The 19,611-nt window shown below is 34.2% G+C and overlaps 3 protein-coding genes across 6 annotated transcripts in view; 1 reads left to right on the top strand and 2 right to left on the bottom strand.

Annotated features, from left to right (window-relative positions):
• Positions 1–867: 867 nt before the first annotated feature.
• LOC119068094 (trimeric intracellular cation channel type 1B.1) lies at positions 868–16,145 on the bottom strand. Of its 2 annotated transcripts, none has more exons than XM_037171515.1 (5): positions 4,270–4,663; positions 2,127–2,435; positions 1,773–2,045; positions 1,399–1,699; positions 868–1,325 (listed from the first exon to the last, which is right to left on the bottom strand). In XM_037171515.1, the coding sequence occupies exons 2-4, from the start codon at positions 2,402–2,404 to the stop codon at positions 1,423–1,425; spliced, it is 828 nt and encodes a 275-aa protein (XP_037027410.1). In that variant the 5' UTR covers positions 2,405–2,435; positions 4,270–4,663; the 3' UTR covers positions 868–1,325; positions 1,399–1,422. The 2 variants fall into 2 exon arrangements, with proteins under 2 accessions (XP_037027410.1, XP_037027411.1); XM_037171516.1 differs by lacking the exon at positions 4,270–4,663 and adding an exon at positions 16,131–16,145 and having other exon boundaries at positions 885–1,325.
• LOC119068095 (synaptobrevin homolog YKT6) lies at positions 13,243–14,467 on the bottom strand. Its single transcript, XM_037171518.1, has 2 exons — positions 13,973–14,467; positions 13,243–13,899 (listed from the first exon to the last, which is right to left on the bottom strand). The coding sequence occupies exons 1-2, from the start codon at positions 14,095–14,097 to the stop codon at positions 13,425–13,427; spliced, it is 600 nt and encodes a 199-aa protein (XP_037027413.1). The 5' UTR covers positions 14,098–14,467; the 3' UTR covers positions 13,243–13,424.
• Positions 15,999–19,611, top strand: part of LOC119068093 (protein tramtrack, beta isoform) — a 20,142-nt gene continuing 16,529 nt past the window's right edge. For 2 of the 3 annotated variants that reach the window (XM_037171512.1, XM_037171513.1), the window contains exon 1: positions 15,999–16,148. The gene's annotated coding sequence lies outside the window, so the exon portion shown is untranslated. Of the gene's footprint in view, positions 16,149–18,195; positions 18,774–19,611 lie in introns of those variants that run through there. The other variant, XM_037171514.1, reaches the window with a different exon arrangement.

Raw genomic sequence — 19,611 nt, 5'->3', positions numbered from 1 at the left:
TCTGAATAGCGATGCTTAACCTGTTGAGTAGATATCGTCTACTAGACAAACAATTGAATAATGAACATCGCTTTTTAACAATATAAAGATAGTAGAAGCACTAGCAGTTATCAACTGGTGATAGCTGATCTTTAACTAAAACGTCGTTCATTATCCTACTACAATCTACCTTGAATCAATCTCACGAAGTAATATTTTTATATTGAAAAACGTTAAAAGCACAACGCTCACGACGTTGTAACAATTTAAATCGTTAATTCTTTTGTTTTGATGTATCACAGAGTTTCTACCATAAAATCTTCTACTTCATTAGATTAACATAAATTTTCCTAGCTCTCCTAGCCCTCCTAGAAAAGCTCCAGAGCTTTTCTCTGATTTTTTTTATATTCTTTTCTAGATTTCTTGAGAACTTTATACTTTTGGGAATCCACCTACTGTAGGATCACTGTCACCACACTAAAATAAAACAAATGTAGATGAACTTAGAAAAAAATATTAATAGAACGGTACTATCGAGGGTACTAGTTACTCCGGGTGCTTATGTCATCTCGTTTAATTTTGATCGTGGGTTCATGATTTGTGAAGATATTTGGCATCTGGGATAGTGGTGCCACTTTACAAAATATTTTCAGTTCCGTTTAAAATGTAATGACAGTACTAAACCATTACATATATTATAAACCATTTTTAATGCCAGGCGCATTTCAAACAAAAAAAGATGGATGAAAAAGACGTCCATTCTTCGCGTCGCGTTACAGAAAAATGGTAAAATTACAGGAACTTCTGGTTCAATACATTTTCATACTCTATCACATTGAAGTAATATTCACCCGGACTATATTACGGTAAAGGAAATAGACTCTGCTCCAGTTATTTTAAAACACTTTTTGTTTGCCATTTTGTATTTAAAAATTAAAAACCAAATGTTCCTTACAAAATACGTAAGTTTACAGTCATCCGTCAATTATTATCTTAAAATTAATGTTTCAGGAAACGAAAAAAAAAACTTGAAAATAAATTAACAAAATTTAAAACTAAAAAAAAAATAATTTAAATTTAAATAAATAAATTACGTCATTACATCAATTCTGAATACAATAATAGGACGAGCCACCCACCAGCTAGTCCTAAAATCAACAGAATTCATTTTGGTTTTATAATAAATTAACAAAAAAAAAACTAATCCTGAATGGAGGTATTTACAAAAATATTTAAACATAAAATGAAAAACATAAACGGGGCGGCGTGAGATAATTTCCGAAAGTAAAAAAAATAATTTTACATTTTTGGTCGAAGCGCTTCGATAAAGTTGCATATTCTCCTTGCTGAAACAAAACAAAAACGAAGAAGAGAATCAAATTCCGGTTCCTTCCCGTTTCAAACACAAAAACCACTCACTTCAATTTTGTTCCGTCTCTTAATTTAATTCGTTTTCTTCACGTCTTTCGTCTCCTCCTTGGCCTGTCCGCGTCCCAACAATTTCGCCAAACTGTCCCAAATGCCACCCAGGAACAGCGCACAGAATAGATTCTCGAACGGCACAAACGGATCATGAATGCCCAATAAAATCGACGACAGTTTGAAATACACCAAAAATATGACAATGCCGAAATAGACGAGTGCGTGCGGTGCTGAAATGAGATCCGTTTTTTTGTCCAATACGAAAATGATGGATGCTACAACGGAAGCTTTGGTGTAGCTGTGAAAGAACAAGTTGAAGTGTTGTTAAAAAAAGAATATTCATCCGAATGGACACGGTTTGAGTGACTAACAAACTGGGTTGCATAAATTCCATAGCTGTTGGAGTCCATGCTCCTCGAATTAATCGTTCCAGCAATTTCGTAAAGCCGGCCCCATTGCCCTTCAATGTGCCAATGATGATCATAATGATGTAAGCGTTAGGATACAATTTTGCTGCATGTGTGACACCGTCATGGATCTTTTTACATCTGTATATCTCTTTCATGGCACTAGCTGCTATTTTGAAGGGCAGAAATTTTCCGACTTTATAGCCAATGTCGAACGGAGTATAAAACACAACATACCTACAAAACACAAACGGTCGATTAGTTCAAACCAATTTTTTCGTTAACTTTTTATTGTTTCATCATAGAAAATGGCATTACCATACGATTGTACCCACGAGCAATTGAGGTGTGTTTTTGAGTGGTGCTAATATCGGTTCGCCCAATAATCCATTGGCCACCATACCGCCAGAAAATATCATCAACATCGTCGATAGCCAACAGGCTAACGGATGTTTCCTAGAAAATCCTTGCGCGCCGGCACCTAAGTCTTCACGCACGGCAATTGCACAGAGTAAACTGTGCGCAATGTCGAAATACGGGAACATTTTGAGTTTGATGACCTGATTGGCCATGTCCAAAAATGCTTCTGGATCCATATTTTTGTCGTATTTGTGCCGTTACAAAAGGCTGAAAGAATTAGACCAATGTAAAATCACTCAATGTCTGTTCAATTCTTAACTTAGCGTAATGCAAGATGGACCAGAAAAGTTGAGTGGGTGGAAATAGTAATATCAACGAAATCAGGTTAGTTTTTGAATTTCTTTTCCAAAATAAACGAAAATCGTCAGAAATAGTAATACTTTCCCGCAACACTTTTTGGATGATTTTTTCTTGTTGGTAGATTTCAGAAGACTTCGACAATATATCACGTCGTGGTATGTTGCTACAATTTTTTTTGTCTTTAGGTAGAGAAAAATGAAAGTAGACATGTTTTCTGTTGGGGCACTTGTTGTGATTCCACACAAAATTGGTTTAACAAATGAAAATCTAGATTATTCTTATTTTAGTATTTCATTCTTGCTTTCGAGCATGTTCCTAACCAAAATTCAGAAAATAAAAATCTAAATTTTCATTTGCCTAACGAAATTTTTGTGTAACAACTCCCAAATTAGAAAACATGTCGAATTTCACTTTTCTCTCCCTGTAATCCGCGTGGATGTCTTTAAATTCATCCGAAACATACTTCAAAACCTATTTTTACCATTGTACAAAAATTAGCGATCATCGCTTCATGGTAAATTGATTTAAAGATTGTCATGTGTTATGGGTCTCTATTATACTAAGTAAGAGTGCGAAAACCTATTTTCCTAACATGTGCCTCAACGGAAATTTTGCGCAAAAGATGTGTAAAGACAAAATCTCGCTTGACAACACATTGTATGCCAAAAATTTCTGTTCAGAAATGTTAGCAACAAGATTTTATGTACGGCAGTGAGATCCGCATTTTAACAAACGCCACTTTTACACTAGTTCGTTAATATATATTTGAGAATCCATTTACGCACTACTCTGATCGCACTGCTGTTACATAATAGTACATTACGTACATACGGGCTTCCAAATTTTTATTTTGACGAGTGAGCAACGTCAATGAAAATGTGGACGCACTGGGACGTAGTATAACATTTTACGTTCCGTTTCGTCTTAAATGATTCCTACGCTTGCCTTCGGCTCGTTTTGTACAGTACACACTTTCCAAAACAACAAATTTCTACGCAATGACGTCATGTACTTTAATTTTTCAGCGAAATTTTGTCGCCGGTGCGTGTATATTTATTTATGGATAGTACAATCGAAGAGGTAATCTACGATATATCTTAGTGAGAGAGAGAAAGAGAGAGGGAGAGAAAAGACCGGGAAAGCGAAGAGTAATGTTAAAAACAACAGCTTTCTCAGAGAGCGTAAGACATCACAAATCAAAATATTACCTTGCGATATAAAAGAAACACAAGAAAATTGAATATTTTTATATTCACAAATTCATAAATTTTACGCTAAATTCCAAGCCGAATCGTTTACAAAGAAAATCAATTTTAGTTATGTATCATCCTTGTTTGCAATCAATTTTTCTAAATCTCCATACGGAAACTAGACACAAAACGATAAACTCTACACTTAAATTTGACTTTGACTATCTAAACATAAATATCTAAATGAGCTCCCGTATCTAATCTGTAAATAAGTACTCAATGAACCGTGTGAGTGTATATGAAGGTAATTTTTTTTTAAATTTTAATCACTTTGTACAGAATGGGTTTGCGACAAAAGAAATTATCAATGTTGACTGGCAGTAAAGGCACTTTGTTTATTTATGCAAAATAAATGCTATTATCCTAGCCTATCCATTACATAACAACAATTTCCTTTTTGCATACTATCCCATCAAAGTCCACTCAACACAAAAATGACATGTACGGTGAAAATATGGCAATGATTTTCGCATCCCAATGGATTTACTTACACAATTTTCTTTGTCGATTTAATGTGTTGCTTTACACTTTGCGATTGATATCACAACGATAATTATTCACAAGCACAAATTAGTTCCTTATTCGGTAACAGCTAAAGTAACACATTCAATTTGCGAGAAAACACATTTGGGGAAAAGCCGAAAATCACTTCAGAATATTCACCGAGATAAAAAAAAAATGCAAAATTATTATTCTATACTTCGCGAGACATTTTCCCCGACCAAGCAGTGAGAAAGAAAAAGGTTCGTCTCGTCTGTTGTGTGTTGTACCCACTGACTTCTCCGTTTAACGTTTAAATTTAGATTGTGTATGGCTTGAAAACGTTTTAGACTACACAAAAATCCGACCAATATTTTATTATTTATAATGTTGCTCTCGTGTACACAGAGGCCCCGCGAATTTCAAACCACACACATTGGGATCATTAGATAAGTTTCGTTTTTTTTCTTCTTTTTCTTCTCGGTTCATGCAGTCATATTAATATACACACACTCATTTCCACTCCCGTCAGAGGTTTTCACCGATTCTGTTTCTATCGGAAAAATTAATATGAAACGGGCAAGCGAATGATTCGAATTGAAACTTTCAACAGACAAAGTCGGGAAATGAATATATGAAATTTTGTTCGTAAAGGGTTTTCGTGGATGTAATGTAATTGCACCACACAAAAAAATCTATAGACGTGTCGTGTTTTCATTCGTAACGATGTACTCAATGTACCTATAATAACAATGTAGAAATGTATAGATGTTTTATAGTGCCGTGCCAACATGTCGTATGCGTTCATAAATATAACGTTGTACCGAATAAATTGTACCTCGGCTTTGTATACTATTTTATTAGCATTTTCTAGTGGTGAAATTATGTTGCCGATAATTTGTCGCTCTTTAACGAGTTTTGATAACCTTTTCGTCGGTGCAAATTTTGTACACACAGGTGTGACGGTTACATTGATTTATATTCGGTGCAAACATTTTGGGCGAACTTTAAGTTATGTCAATATGACGGGAAATGAAGTGCCTATTCAACTTCCTGGCAACTAATTAATAATTCGTCTGGTTTGAATATATTGTAAATTCGACAGAGCTCAATTTTTGCAAATGTATCGATAAAATGAAACTACGAAACTAGCAGATCTGTATGAATTTTGCATCTCGTTATCAGCATTAGTAGGGATTGTTGTCTCATTCGTTTAACCGTCTCCTCTTTAGCCTTTTGCCGTCTTTAGTTCTATACTTTATACGATTGCGGGGAAGGGAGCGAAACTGAAATTGCAGAGAGTTCAAGATTAGAGTGTTTTTATGGTCTTTTGGCCATTAAAGTGAGGTCACTGTTTCACGCGGGGGAAAAACTCATTTATCACATACGCGCGGTGTTCGGATCAAAATTACTTAACTAGAAGAATAATTCAAAAATTACACTTCAAGTCTATTTTGTTGTCTCGTTTTCGCTTATGTGATAAAGTAGAGTACGTACTTGTCACTATCAGTCTCGGCAAGCCTCGACTTCTTCGTGAAAAGTGTGTAATATATATTACATACACGGAATTTTGAAAACCGACACATTTTCTGTTTCTGTGTTTTACTTGACTTTCTGATTTCTCAATATAAAATCACATGCAAAATTCACAAAAAAACCAGCAAGTAAGGTTACGACAGGTCAGGTCAGGTTGTCCTGATAAGAAAATTGGCTTTGACCTGACCTGACCTGATTTTTCAGGTCATGACCTGATACGACCTGATGACCTGAAATTGAATTTCGGATGAAAACTAAACTAAAGTCGGTGCATTATAATTTGATCGATTCTACTCATTTAATTCATTTGTAAATAATTGTAGTTTTCGAAATGATTTATTGAAAAACTACAATTATTTAAAAATGAATAGAATCGATCAAATTATAATGCTTCGACTTTACTTTGAATCAAGTTGTTTTACATATTTTCGCATATAATATGACTTTTCAAGAGTCCAGGAATGTGTACTGATACCTTTATTCTTGATACTGTGTTGTTTTCGTCGCTTTCGTTTTGAAAAGTCCAAAATTAATGACTCAGTGAATATTTATCAACTTGGATTGCTAGAAGAGTAAATTAGGACTCATGGCTGAGACAATAAGACTTTTATCTTTGTCGAACTAAGTATCAGTTACCTTAAAACACATTTGCCAAGGTTTCAGCGAGTGAATATTTGTTGATATGTAAAAATTGAAAATTTCTCTATTAAACATTTTCCAAAAAAAACTTGTCATCAAAGATTTTTAAGTTTTTCATTTTTGTACCGCATCAATTTTAGGTCAACCTGAAACCTGTCAGGTCATATTATCAGGTGACTATCAGGTTTCAGGTCAAATTTGATCTGACCTGAAATTGACCTGACCTGAAATTTTCAGGTTGACCTGACCCGATAGTACAGCAAGCCACGGAACAGAAAATGTGCCGGTTTTCAACTCAGTATCTTAAATTCACTTCATTTTCTCATTTGCAACAGTATCATTAAATTTTTCTCGCCATGGTGCGAAAACCGCTACTTTCGCCTCGCGAATAGGGAAAATCAATTTTCGTAGTCGTTGGTGTGAAACGACGTTATTCGGGAAAATGTTTTTAGCTAGTATATTGCAAACCCTGTTTTTGACTCGAGTAGCAACACTCTATACTCGCCAAAAAAAATCACTTTCCCGTTGACGCGTAAATAACTATTTAATATGCAACTCCTTTCAACTATTTTGCAACTCTTTTGAAACCTTTAATTATTTCAAGTGTACCTCATCTGCAACTCCTTTCTTCTGGACGCAACTCATTGCAACTACTTTAGGAGATGTTCGTCTCGCTTTTAGTCCTGACTAGAGGCAAATAAAGAAGTAATTAGGTAATTGCACCTAGAACCTTGAGCCAAAATTTTACATAAAGTCTAATTTTGGCAGCCAGAAAAAAGGTTGTTTCAATGGTTTGCAAATTGCCGCAAAGAAAGTTGATCGCTAGAGTATATACAGTTATTGTTGTAACAACAACCTGTACTACATCAACTGAAGTGTACTTCATTATTTATTAAACAGAGAGAAATTTGTTTTAATTTGAACAATTAATTCATCACGCCAAAATAATTATTTTTCTCAACTCCGTCCTACCTAGGTCAATAATGTACAAAATTCCACCCATTTGCGTTATTATATTTTTGAACAAATACCACAAGAAATAGTTATTTGTGCAACCAAAGTGATAATAGTTATTTATGTAACAAGAATCGTATGAAGGTATTTTATCACACTAGATGTCGATGACCCGAGGCGAAGCCGAGGTCGACAAGAAATCGTGTGCGATAAAGTACCAGCATCGAGGGGTAACTCACTTCTAGATTAAATGGATTAAATGGATTAAATGGTATTAAATGGATTAAATGGATTTAATGGATTTAATGGATTAAATGGAATAAAAATTGGATTAAATGGATTAAATAGGAAAAAAGTTCATTTTACCAAATACTGTAAAAGTCTTAAAAATTGTTGATTTTGATCGAACCACGTACTACAACTCATACTACAATGTTAAAAAGCGAAAAAATCCACTTTTATGAGTTTTTGGTGTAAAGTGGATTAAATGGATTAAATGGATTAAATAAATTTAATACCATTTTTCACAAAAAATTTTTTCCTATACCTCACGAGTACTTAAACGAGCTGGGGATCGTGCAAATCTATTTTTCGCAATTACTTTACAAATTTTTCAGGTCGGTAGCCTAATTATTTCGGTAAAACTAAAAATTTTTTTTTGGATTAAATGGATTAAATGGATTAAATGGATTTAATGGATTAAATGGATTAAATGGAAGTGCGTCACCCCTCGACCAGCATACGATTCGTGTTGCACACAACGTTTTATGCAAATCAGTGAGCGAATTCCACGCGCACACCAACTGAACACAAATAGGGCCTTTTTTTATAAATTCAATGTAAAATCAATCATAGTTCACTACATTCAACTTGTTTCTTTTCTCTAAACACAAATTTGATTTGTGATCAAGTAGCCACAGCTGCATATACGCGTCGCTCAATTGATATGTATATTATGAGTACATGCTACGTTGATGATTCTGATTGGTCGATATTATGAGCACTAGTGCGATAATTTTTTTTCACACTGCTTTTCGCGTCATATTTTGGATGAAATAATTTTGGCTAATACGACGCTGCACACAGGCAGCGTAAGTATCGAATTCGCTCACTGAATTGCATAAATGTTTTTTTAGGCACTTGATGTGTAGTTATTCAACGCAGACCAAGTGAGGATATACACGTTAAGTAAGAAAGCATAGATCACTGAGCGGGATACAATGCTCATCAACGCTACAATAAAAGGTTTGTTGTGCAGAAAATGTTGTTAGACGGTTTTGGGTGATACCTACAAATCCTGAGACACATTGTGGTGTAGTTTAGCGTTCGCAAAATTACTTACTTTTTACCATTGCGAACATACAAGTAAATATTGTAGTGATTTCATTATTTAGTCATCAACAAATCTAAAGAATCAGCTTAGTCCTAAGCCTTGGGGGTTTATTGCAAATTGGTTGGGGAGGTAGCATATTGGCATCGGAAGGTTTGACGATAAATTTACTGACTTTTACCGAAAATTTACTGAGAATTACCCAACATTTACTGAAATGTACCGAAAATTTACTGAAAATAATGTCTTGACGTAAATTTTGGTAGCAGTTTTTTTTGGGAAGTTTCAATAACTCTGCAACATTCATGCACAGCACACAATTTACATTTTGTTTTAAGCGCCATCTATGTACTCCTAAGCGAACATATTTTAACCGATAATAAAGTCATTGCTGAAGTTCAATGAATTCACATCGCTGCACCAATATTTTTTTCAATTTCATTCCTAACGATAAATAAAGAATATTGATATTATATCAATCGAACGTAACAGGTCCGTTCCAATAGGTTCGACTGTAGATTGCAAAAATGTGTCATTTCCACAAAGTTTCGACATAAAAAAGTTTTTGTTTTCGTACGAATATTTTATTTGTAACTGTAACATTTGTATATTCATTGAAAACACCTAAATACATTTTAGTATTTTTTATTTTTATTTTTGTTATTTGTTCAATTGAACGAACAGGAATTAAAACGTAAAACATTTTGAATTTTACAACAGCTGCTCATTTATTTAGTCTAAATTTAAAGCATTTTATTATCCATATTTAATTTAGTATATTTACTACACACCAGATGGTTCTACAAAAAATGAGTTTTTTTTATGACAAAATCATTGAGAGAAGTACAGTGGCTCTTGTGTTTGCCTGAAACCCGGTAATGAACTCATTCATTTACGAATTAGTTTTTTTTCTCAATTTTACACATTGCTATTTTACACATGGACATCGCACGCAGTTGTTATTTCATGGGACAGTGCAAATGAAAACTTTGTTTTAGGATTCTTTAGCGACATAATTCCGTTGTAAAGTAAAAATGGAAATTTTTCGGATCTTTTTAATATAATGGAATGTTTCAAGATAGGAACCACGGTTGAATCAACACTATTAGTTGTATAAACTATTAATTTTATTTGAAGTCCACCAGTCATATAGGCGCCGTTTAATCTTTCAGAAACGGCAAGCGTATCGTGATATAATCGTTGCATCTACTACGTCTTTTGTTTCAAATGTCGCAAAGTATTTGATAACAAATCTTTTACTTCATCACTTTTAACGAATACTTTTGTATATCAGAAAACACTAACCGGAGGCCGTCGTTTATTTTTGTCGTAGTTGTCAATAGCAACTGAGTAACCGTTTCTAAAAGTTTAAACAGGGCATATTTACTTACGTTGCTGGTACAACTTAGAATCTATATTATCGTTACGGTTTTTTAATTGCATTTTCAATTCCCTTCTTTACTGCACATTAATATACACTATTAACAATGACTATTAGCAATTTTATGAATGAAAATCGAGAGTTAAATATATGCTCAAAAATATTTCTTCCCTAAACATAAGGATCTATTTGGTCGAAGGATAGTCGAAAAGACAACAACGTCGAAGTAAAGGATTTGTATCTATCAACACATTGAAAAGTTGACAGACTTGGTGATTACCTAGTGAGATTAGTGTTCCACACGTGTATTGACTCGGAATGATAATAAAGTTGTTATAAAAAAATATATGGAAAGACAACGCACTGTCGCTTGACAGTGCGTTGGGAAAGACTAACGTTTCATATTATGAAAATAGTTTTCGATCAAAACACCTGCATGATGAATTCACAAGCGACGGAGCGAGTTGTTATTGATATTTTCATTGCCATTTGCATTAGTGTATATAATATGTTCTTGATTAAATCATTAAATGAGAAAATTGACAAAACATTTGGAATCAAAACTACTGAAAATTATGCTTTACGAATCAACTGAATTATATGGAATTCTGTCAACAGTCAATGTCTCGGTCAATGCATAAAACCGCAAACGCTGTTGCGGTGAAATGGGTAACAAAATATCGTAAACATCAATAATTGCCATTGAAGTTCGTTTTATTGAAAAAGTATTCATAGCTTACAGCAGTCGTGTGCCGTACATTCACATTACTGGAGAGTTATTGTTTGGAATACATTAATTGTTTGACACATAAAGTTTTGTATTTTTCCCGAGGGGTGAATTGAACTAAATCGCATGGGACTACATTGCATGGGACTAAATTGCATGGGGCTAAATTGCATGGGACTCAATTGCATGGGACTACATTACATGGGACTAAATTGCATGGGACTAAATTACATGGGACTAAATTGCATGGGACTACATTATATGGGACTAAATTGCATGAGACTAAATTGCATGGGACTAAATTACATGGGACTAAATTGCATGGGACTAACTAGCATGTGACTAAATCGCATGTGACTAAATCACATGGGACTAAATCGCATAGGACTAAATCGATTGGATTAAATTCAAGAAGTGCGACACCCTCCAATTTTTTCTATTTTTGTTTTTGTTGGTTATAAAATTTTATTTTTTATTGTTATATCGATCACTTTCGAAGCGTCAAACCTGGGCCTATTTTCGAGAATACTTGAAATTCTTCATCTTCTCGAAAATAGGGCCGGGGTCACTTCTGAATTAAAATACCTGAAAAGAAAAAACCAAAAAAAGTATGAAAATCAAGGGGCAAGTAAAAACCATCTAATTCACTGATCCCATTCTTATCTATATTTCTGAAGGAATGTATCCTATAGAAATCAACCATCCCTCATTTTATATTTAAATCGTCCATCGACACTTTGCGGATGTCTACTTTACCATAATTTGACTGTGAGGTATTATACCGCTAATGGACACCGTTATTCGTTCGACCAATTTGAGTTACATATAATCCAGAATTTCCCTTATTGATCGGAATTTTCTGATTCATTCTAGAATTCCGTAATAAGTGCAGTCAGATTTAAAATTGTGTACATACACTCTACTCTAGATTGAATCGCTTACATTTGGTTAGCCCATAGGCTCGATAATGACACTGCAAAATGCATATTATCGGCATTTGATTAGAGAGAATCTCTGTTTATTTTTGGTTTGTGACTGAGTGCCGTACTAACGATAATGTTATCGCGAACTTTTACTGATATGCCTAAAACGGCAGCATTCGATGGGAGAGGGATTGGCAATTTCACATAGAGCGAGGGGCAAATTGTACAATAAAAGAGTAAATTTGGAAAAAATTCAGATTGTTCAAAGTATTGGAAAATTCACTCTTAAACGATACTTAAACTTTCCTACCACAGTGATCCTTACAATTTAAGAAAGATGGGAAAATCAGGAATGGTTTGTAGATTGCTTAGTGAAATTATAATTTATTTGATACATAAGAAAAACTGCTTCCGAAGGTCCTACCCGAAAATCTGGCCATATTCACCAGAAACCATGAAATAGTAATTCTGAGGTGGACATTACAATCGATGTTTTTAAAAATGAAAAGAATGAGCGAATTGGTGAATTATTGTTGTGAGCAACGTCATGCTTATTTATTTCTGACTTAAGTACTATAAAAGTGCTGAGTCTAGCATATTTAACCTTACTGCTACGATTTGAATTTTTGGTGCGTAGCCAGCAAATTTTCGATCTTCCAGCGTCTAAGATTTTTCTACAACTGCTTGCATTATGGTCAAGCAGCGTTGTATATCACACTTATTAGAAACTATGAGAATGAAAGCACGACACATTTGAAAGCTGGCAGATGTTACAGTTCGTAAAATTTCAACTATTTTGTGGACACCTGTTGCCATTTTATTCGCATCGAGTGTTACGTACTTAAAGTATTAAATCAGATTAATTTAATTTTCCGCCACTATTCGTCCCCGATTGTTATATTAGAAATTTGCAATGAAGTTAGTTGTATTCGGTTAAAGACTGTGACAGCTGGAACAAATGAATACGGTTCTTTACGAAAAATTCCCGAATAAAAATGAAAGTCCCAGGAACGTTAGAAAAGAGATTCCTGAAGCTGACATCATTAAATAAATCGACTTTGAAACAGACGGAGGCACCGAACCTTGGAAACTTTTATTTTATATTGAGCATTGATCAAATACGACAATGTTTGTACTCAATTTTTTTTTTAAATAGGAATACGTCTTAACAGTCAACACTGGCCAACTAAAAGGTCGACCGATGTATATGAAATATTTTTCAAAAGGCCTGAAAAATTGAAATTTTTATACAATAACTGAGAAGGTCCACCGGGTTGGCAGTCTGGGCCTGTTAATTTAACATAAATGAGGAACAATTTATTTGTGGTTGTGGTATTGGAGCTACACATATTTACGTTCACTGGGACAGGGTCTTAAAGCCTTCTCTCGTTTACATGGTGGTATGGTAAAATGTTTACGAATCATTTGGTGTATACGCTTACTGAATATAAAAAAAAATGTTGTCGATAGCCGCGAAAAATTAAAAACTCAAAATTGTTGTAAAACTAAAATAAAATTTAATTTGACGAAAAAAAAGAAAGAAAATTGTCTGAAGCGCAAACATATAAATCGACCGTTTATCTACCTTTACACAGACGGATTATAATTCAATATTTTACGTTTACGTTGGTTTGAATCGGCTGGTAAAAATACATCATCATCCATCCCTATTCAAATTAACTAAAGCTACAACACGAATTCGTCTTCTTTGCCGTTTTGTAAAATGCTTTGCTCTGATACGACAACTGTTCCGATTTGACCACCAGGTCGTCCAATTTCTCTCCACGCTCCAACACCGCTTCGATTGTATTTTTCAATATGATTTTCGTCTCGTCCAGATCTTCCTGGATTTTGGTCAATGCGTCCGCCTCGCGTGGATCCTGATATTTCGACAGATATGCGGCGAGCGTTGTGAAATTTATCGACGATTCCGTTCCGGATGGCCATAGTTCGGCTGGCACTTTAGTGGTGAAATCGTCCAGCACTTTTGTGATTAGTGTGTGAGCTACTCGTTGTGGATATTCATGATCTGCTATTAAAACGGCACCCAAGTTATCAGCACGAACATACACATGACACATATACACATCCTGTTTAACTGATTGGCGAGACGCTAATTGCGTTCGTTCGACTATTGTTTTGCTAGCAAATCTGAATGGAAAAGAGGAGAAAAAAAATATTTTATTGACAAAGGCCGAGATCAACAATGATGAGTCATCCATACCCAATGAATTCATTGACAGATCCTCTTTGAAAAAATGAAAAACTCTGCAAATCATATGCTGCTTTCAGAAGATTGGCTTCGTTGGGTCCCTTGTAAAAGACGCTTAATGCGAATAGCTTAACCATATTGGCGTTGTGTTCACACTTGACCGTGTTAGTCTATTCAATAACAATCCGTCTTTTTTGCGTACACTTCACTGATTTAATTGATACAGAGCTAGCTATACACACTACTGTAGACAGAGAAAAATTTCCTCTCTACCACTAGAGATATGTGTAATTGATGTTGGCACTTTTTGCAAAAAAAATGTTTTGTTTATTTAGTTCTCGAATTACATTTGTTTCGTTACAATACTATGTTGCACTGAATCTTGATTTTAGATCACATAACAGCTACGAGGACCGTTTAAATCATCATACAAAAACTACTATCAACAGCGTAGTTTTTACAAAAGTTTTTTTTAAGACCAAAATTTTGATTGTTGAAGGAATGTGACAGTTCGACCGATGACTTTTTAACGAAATGTCGATATGAGAGCCGTGTTTCAAATTTTTTTTGTGCCGCGCAAATTCATACCTAACAAAGGTAAAAGATGATCGTCTCAGGGCTTTGCGGTGTATACTCTTGCACACCTTCACTTGATTTCAGTTCCTTTAACTCAATGGTGTTTGATTGGAGTCAAGACCTTTTCAATATCTTCAAACGTCCGAAATACAAATGTGTGTTCATGGAAAGCGAAAATCAGTTAAATTTAACTGAGCCGTCAAAGATTCATGAATAAACACTTTTGAGAGAGCGAACTGTAAGCACAGTTTAAATTTGTTTTTAATTCTCTCATTTCGACGTCTGCTCCACAGATTAGTTAAAATACTGGTGAGTAATCGCTCTCTGTGTGAACAGTATAGCAAGTTCAGAGAGATTCTAATATGACTGGGCTGTTTCGACAGATGGAGGAAATATCAATGAATATAAACCACCCGTTACCCGTATGTACATTCATTGGAAAATATGTCGAATGATTTTGAACTTGGTCGAGAAAAAAATGTTTTGAATTTTCTCTCATAAGACCAGCTGTCATTCGCCATATTCAATCTATCCGTCGAAACGACGGCCCAGTCGTCATATTAGCATCTGAACTTGCTATAATGTTCACACAGAGAGCGATTACGCACCAGTATTTGAACTAATCTGTGGAGCAGACGTCAAAATGAGAGAATTAAATACAAATTTAAACTGTGCTTGCTCTCTCAATAGTTTACATTCATTAATGAATCTTTGATAGCTCAGTTAAATTTAACTGGTTTTCACTCTCCATGAACACACATTTGTACAGATAATTTTGACTGTTTCGTCTTATGTTTGTATCTGACATTTCAAACGTCACTTTGCCTTTTTTTTCTTACTTTTCTCAACTAAAAATTCAAAATGGCTCATTTATGAAGTACGTCTAACCGAAGAAGTCTGACGACAGTCCATACAATTTTTTAAAGGTTTCTTAAATTTTCGTGTGACAGGAGAAGAGAGCCTGAAACACGTCGATTTTGTGATTTTATTGATTTTTTTATAAGTTCCATTTTGGAAAATGACTTCCCGTCAAGACTGATTCTAATCAGAGTTGCAAGTAAATGTCAGTTTTTGTAAGATAAAAACAAACGAAACCAACCAAAATTAAAAATTTATGATGAGGTCCATTTTGACTCAAAAAATGGATGCTTGCAGCTTAAAGTTCGAAATAGAAAGATCCGAAGTCAACTCGTTAATTTCAAATTCCGATCACAACGATGGATGCGAAAAATACCTAATGATTAATTTCCTTTGTCCGTTGACAGTTTGACAAAACAAATTTTAGGTAGACTTTGCATTAGGTGCTTGAAGCTACACTTAGATACATTTATTTTAAGTAAATGCTTCTTCTTGCTCAGGAAAGATTTTAAAACTTTAAAAGAACCGCTCATATACTCTGAACAAGAAGCCGGCTCAATGTTCGTCAATTTACATAGATTGTCGTTTCGTTGAATTTCTTCTCGTTCAGTTCTATCATTTTCTGTGGTTGTCAAGAATACAATTTGTTAGAAAAGGAAAAGTGGAAGTCAAAAGTTTAAGTTGCACAAGTTTTCCAAGTACCTAAATAAATTGAATTTGCCGTAAAACAACTTACCGGATCTTTTCAGTTAAGGTAGGATATGATTCTGTGGAATTCTTTATTTCTCTAATCACTCGAAACTAATCCACTGGCATTCAAAACATTAAATTTATTTTATTTCGATGGATTTGTTGGCTTTTTTTTCTTATTAAATAAATTTTCCGAACAAACACCATAGCCAAAGATGTAAACATTACACATTAAAAAAACTGAAGAATTTCAATATTATCCATCACTTTAAACGTAAAGTACCGTCAGCTTGAATAAAAAAATCCCGGCAGAGAATATTCGTTTTTCGTTTTAAATGTGTGAATGATCTGATGTTTGTGGATGCTGTGCGTGCAGTGCTGTTGGTTCCTTGAAAGCTTATTGTTTCGTTGAGTTTTTAAGATAAAATTAATAAATCTTGTGTAATGCAACTGCAATAGTGGAAACAAACAACTTTCGAGTCGATATCACTCAAATTACGCTCATTTAACGAGTTCATTTAAACCTAGCATTCTTCAAATTTGTGAAAATCTAACGAATACAGATTTTACTTACATTATTTGAGAAAATGAACGTCGTTTAAGCCCGTATCAGTTCGAATCTTTCAAATCTTGCAGATCAATAATTACATATCTCTAGCAATTTCTGGTGTTTAGTAAGGCGTTTGCATCTGAACATTAACTCAAATCGGTAGTCCAGCGACGGTGGTTCTTAAAGTATAATTTTTGAACTCTAACATAAGAACGTGAACCCAGAACATCTCTGTTATCTTTTATTTTTCGAAGAGAAAATTCAGTGGTTCGACGTTCCTTTACCGGAATACTGTTAAATAAAAATAATTTAAACTTAAACCACTGTATCCAATACAATGACTAATCCTAAGAAACGAAAACTAAATTTTGGAGACATTTTTTTCACGCAGGGCCCTATTGTAGGGAATTTTAATTGTGAAAATTCCAAAAAATTCCGCATAATCTGTCCAAATAATTTAAAGTTCCCAATAATAGGCCCTGATTTCTCGACCTGCAAACAATGTTCGTTTTTATGAATTTCCATCGGTACAGCCTCTTAAATATAACTTTCCGAACTTTGCTAAATAAAAGTTGCCACTCAAAGCTGTTTTAAGCAAATCGAATGTGTATTTAACACCTAGACAGGGTAGTTGACCGTCATTATATAGTTAATGTTCCAAGAATTTGTATATTAAATGCAAACAAAAATGTCGAAAAGCTTTCTCAGAACGTTGTTTTTTTGTTTAATGTTACCCATGCTAACAGCCAGCGTGTATAAGAAAAACACGGAAATTATAGACACTCCTGTCCGTTATACTACAGATAAGATAAATTTGGCGAACATTCCCAGTTCGCATGTCTTTATTGTAAAAAATTGTTCAAATCCAGAGAGAGAAAAATGTTACAAAATTGTCATACATACGATAGAATGTTACGGAGGCTAAAAATTTGAGTTACAAAAGATTCAACAAAAAAAAAACGACCGGAGATAATTTTTGAATAGAATTTTCTTTTTCTACTCTCGACGGATAACAATACGTCTTATTATATAAGTGGTGGTATAACATGCTTTCCATTCACAAATGGCGAACGAATAATTTTTCTTGGAAGTCTGAGTAAGAATTTGGATTAAAATTCTGTTGTGTAATTTTCAATTTTCGTTTTTCGGTACGTTTTTTGTACCTATTCAGTGTATCATTCCATTTACAAAACTCAACATTTTTTTTTTCACACAAATAACAAAAACCTTTCGATGTATATACGAAATAGAAACGTTCGTCTTCCATTTCTGTAATGATTTTTTTGTGCTTTAAACAGCGTTTTTTTTGTAATTTTTTTCATTTTCGAGTTGCAAGGCAACCTCAAAAAATTCAATACAGCGCCGCGTTTTTTTCGAATTTTATTATTGTATTGGTCATTCTACCATATAAGAGAAAAAATCTTCGCATAACAACAACAAAATAAACTGAAAAAAACACAGTCGTAAAACGTATATAGCCAAACACCAACATACCCATATGAAATTACAGCGAGGAAAAAAAATTGTATATTTTTTAGCTTATGCGAGATACTTATGAATTGAACTGAAACATTAAAGCGCAGTCATTCGGTTTCTCGAGACATTTTTCGAAAAATATTCGTCGTAGTCCCGGAGAATAAAATTCATTTTCAAAAGGAAAAGTCGTGTATACAAATTACATACATTGTTGTGCGTTGTGTGTTTGTTTTTTCGGTTTTTGTTGTTGTTGTTGATGGACTTTTTTTGTGAAACATTTTTCTGTTACATCTCTTGATGAACAATATTGGCGAGAGTGCATAAACATTGCGAGTTATAAGTACACAAAAATAATAAAAATGTTCAGAAAATGAGTTTTTTTGTCGACAATAATTTGTTTTGAGTGATTATCAGAGCACGTTTTCTGCACTGCGAGTGGATATGTATATAATTTGTGATATGCGAATGTTATTTGATATTTGAATCAAGTGATATTTTTGTTTGTTGAGTGATAAACGGCCGCGCTGTGAACGATTTTTGGAGAATTTTCCGGGAAATAGATTTTGTGAGCGGCTTTTCGACTGAACGGAAACACTGCGTTCGTTGCTGGAATCGGTTTCGATTGCAATTCGAGTGTCAACAGTTTCGAGAATACTGATTCACGTAAATATATAGTCGTTCTGTACAAATTTTTCTGTTATTATTCGTTTCAACATCACACTTACAGTCATTGGTCTATTGGTGGACTATTTTGGTCATTGTTTACTTCTTCAATTAATAAATTATTGTTAGATTTACTTAGAGATGAGAGATGAGTAGAGAGGTGATCGTCCGAAATGTTCAAATGTTGTTAAAATCAGTGGTACGTTTCGGAACAAATTTAAATTCAAAAATCGTGGTCGTATTCTGAATTCCGCAAAAAGACGGTTTTTTTGCATTTCAACTAATGCGTGCGACGTCGGTTATTCTTGAATACCGTTTTTCTGTATTAGCACGGTATATGTTACTCTACCGCTCGATTAAATGCAGATACGTCCTTTTGGAATGACCCCCGTTCTAGACAATAGCACATTACTGTCTTGATGGGACATGTTTTGTGAGGCGTGTGGGAAGTTTGTATTAAGACTGCATTCCTTACATCGAAACAAAAAAGAAATTCCAGCAAAACAGGACGGCTTACTTATGCGACCAGAAAATGTGAAATTTCGGATTTTGACGAGACAGCAATGAGACGTTTTCTGGCCGTAAGCAAACAAAATATTTTCCCAAAATCTCATTTCGAAAACACACATTTCCAGAAATTAATATTTTCAGATGTCAGCCTGATAAAAAAGCAACAAAAAACAAGATAACCGGAAATGACTTTTTGAATTACGTTGAAATTTATTTCAAAAAAAAAATTAAATACAAAATACGACCATGATTATACACGGCCACTGTGTAATGTAGTTCTATATTTTTTTTGTTTCTCTAGCTGGAAAGAACAGAACAAAAAAACATT

This window comes from Bradysia coprophila (assembly GCF_014529535.1).
Source record: "Bradysia coprophila strain Holo2 chromosome X unlocalized genomic scaffold, BU_Bcop_v1 contig_173, whole genome shotgun sequence".
NCBI classification, from domain to species: domain Eukaryota; kingdom Metazoa; phylum Arthropoda; class Insecta; order Diptera; family Sciaridae; genus Bradysia; species Bradysia coprophila.
The sequence above is the reverse complement of the archived record's forward strand: the minus strand, read 5'-3'. Positions and strand labels throughout refer to the sequence as shown.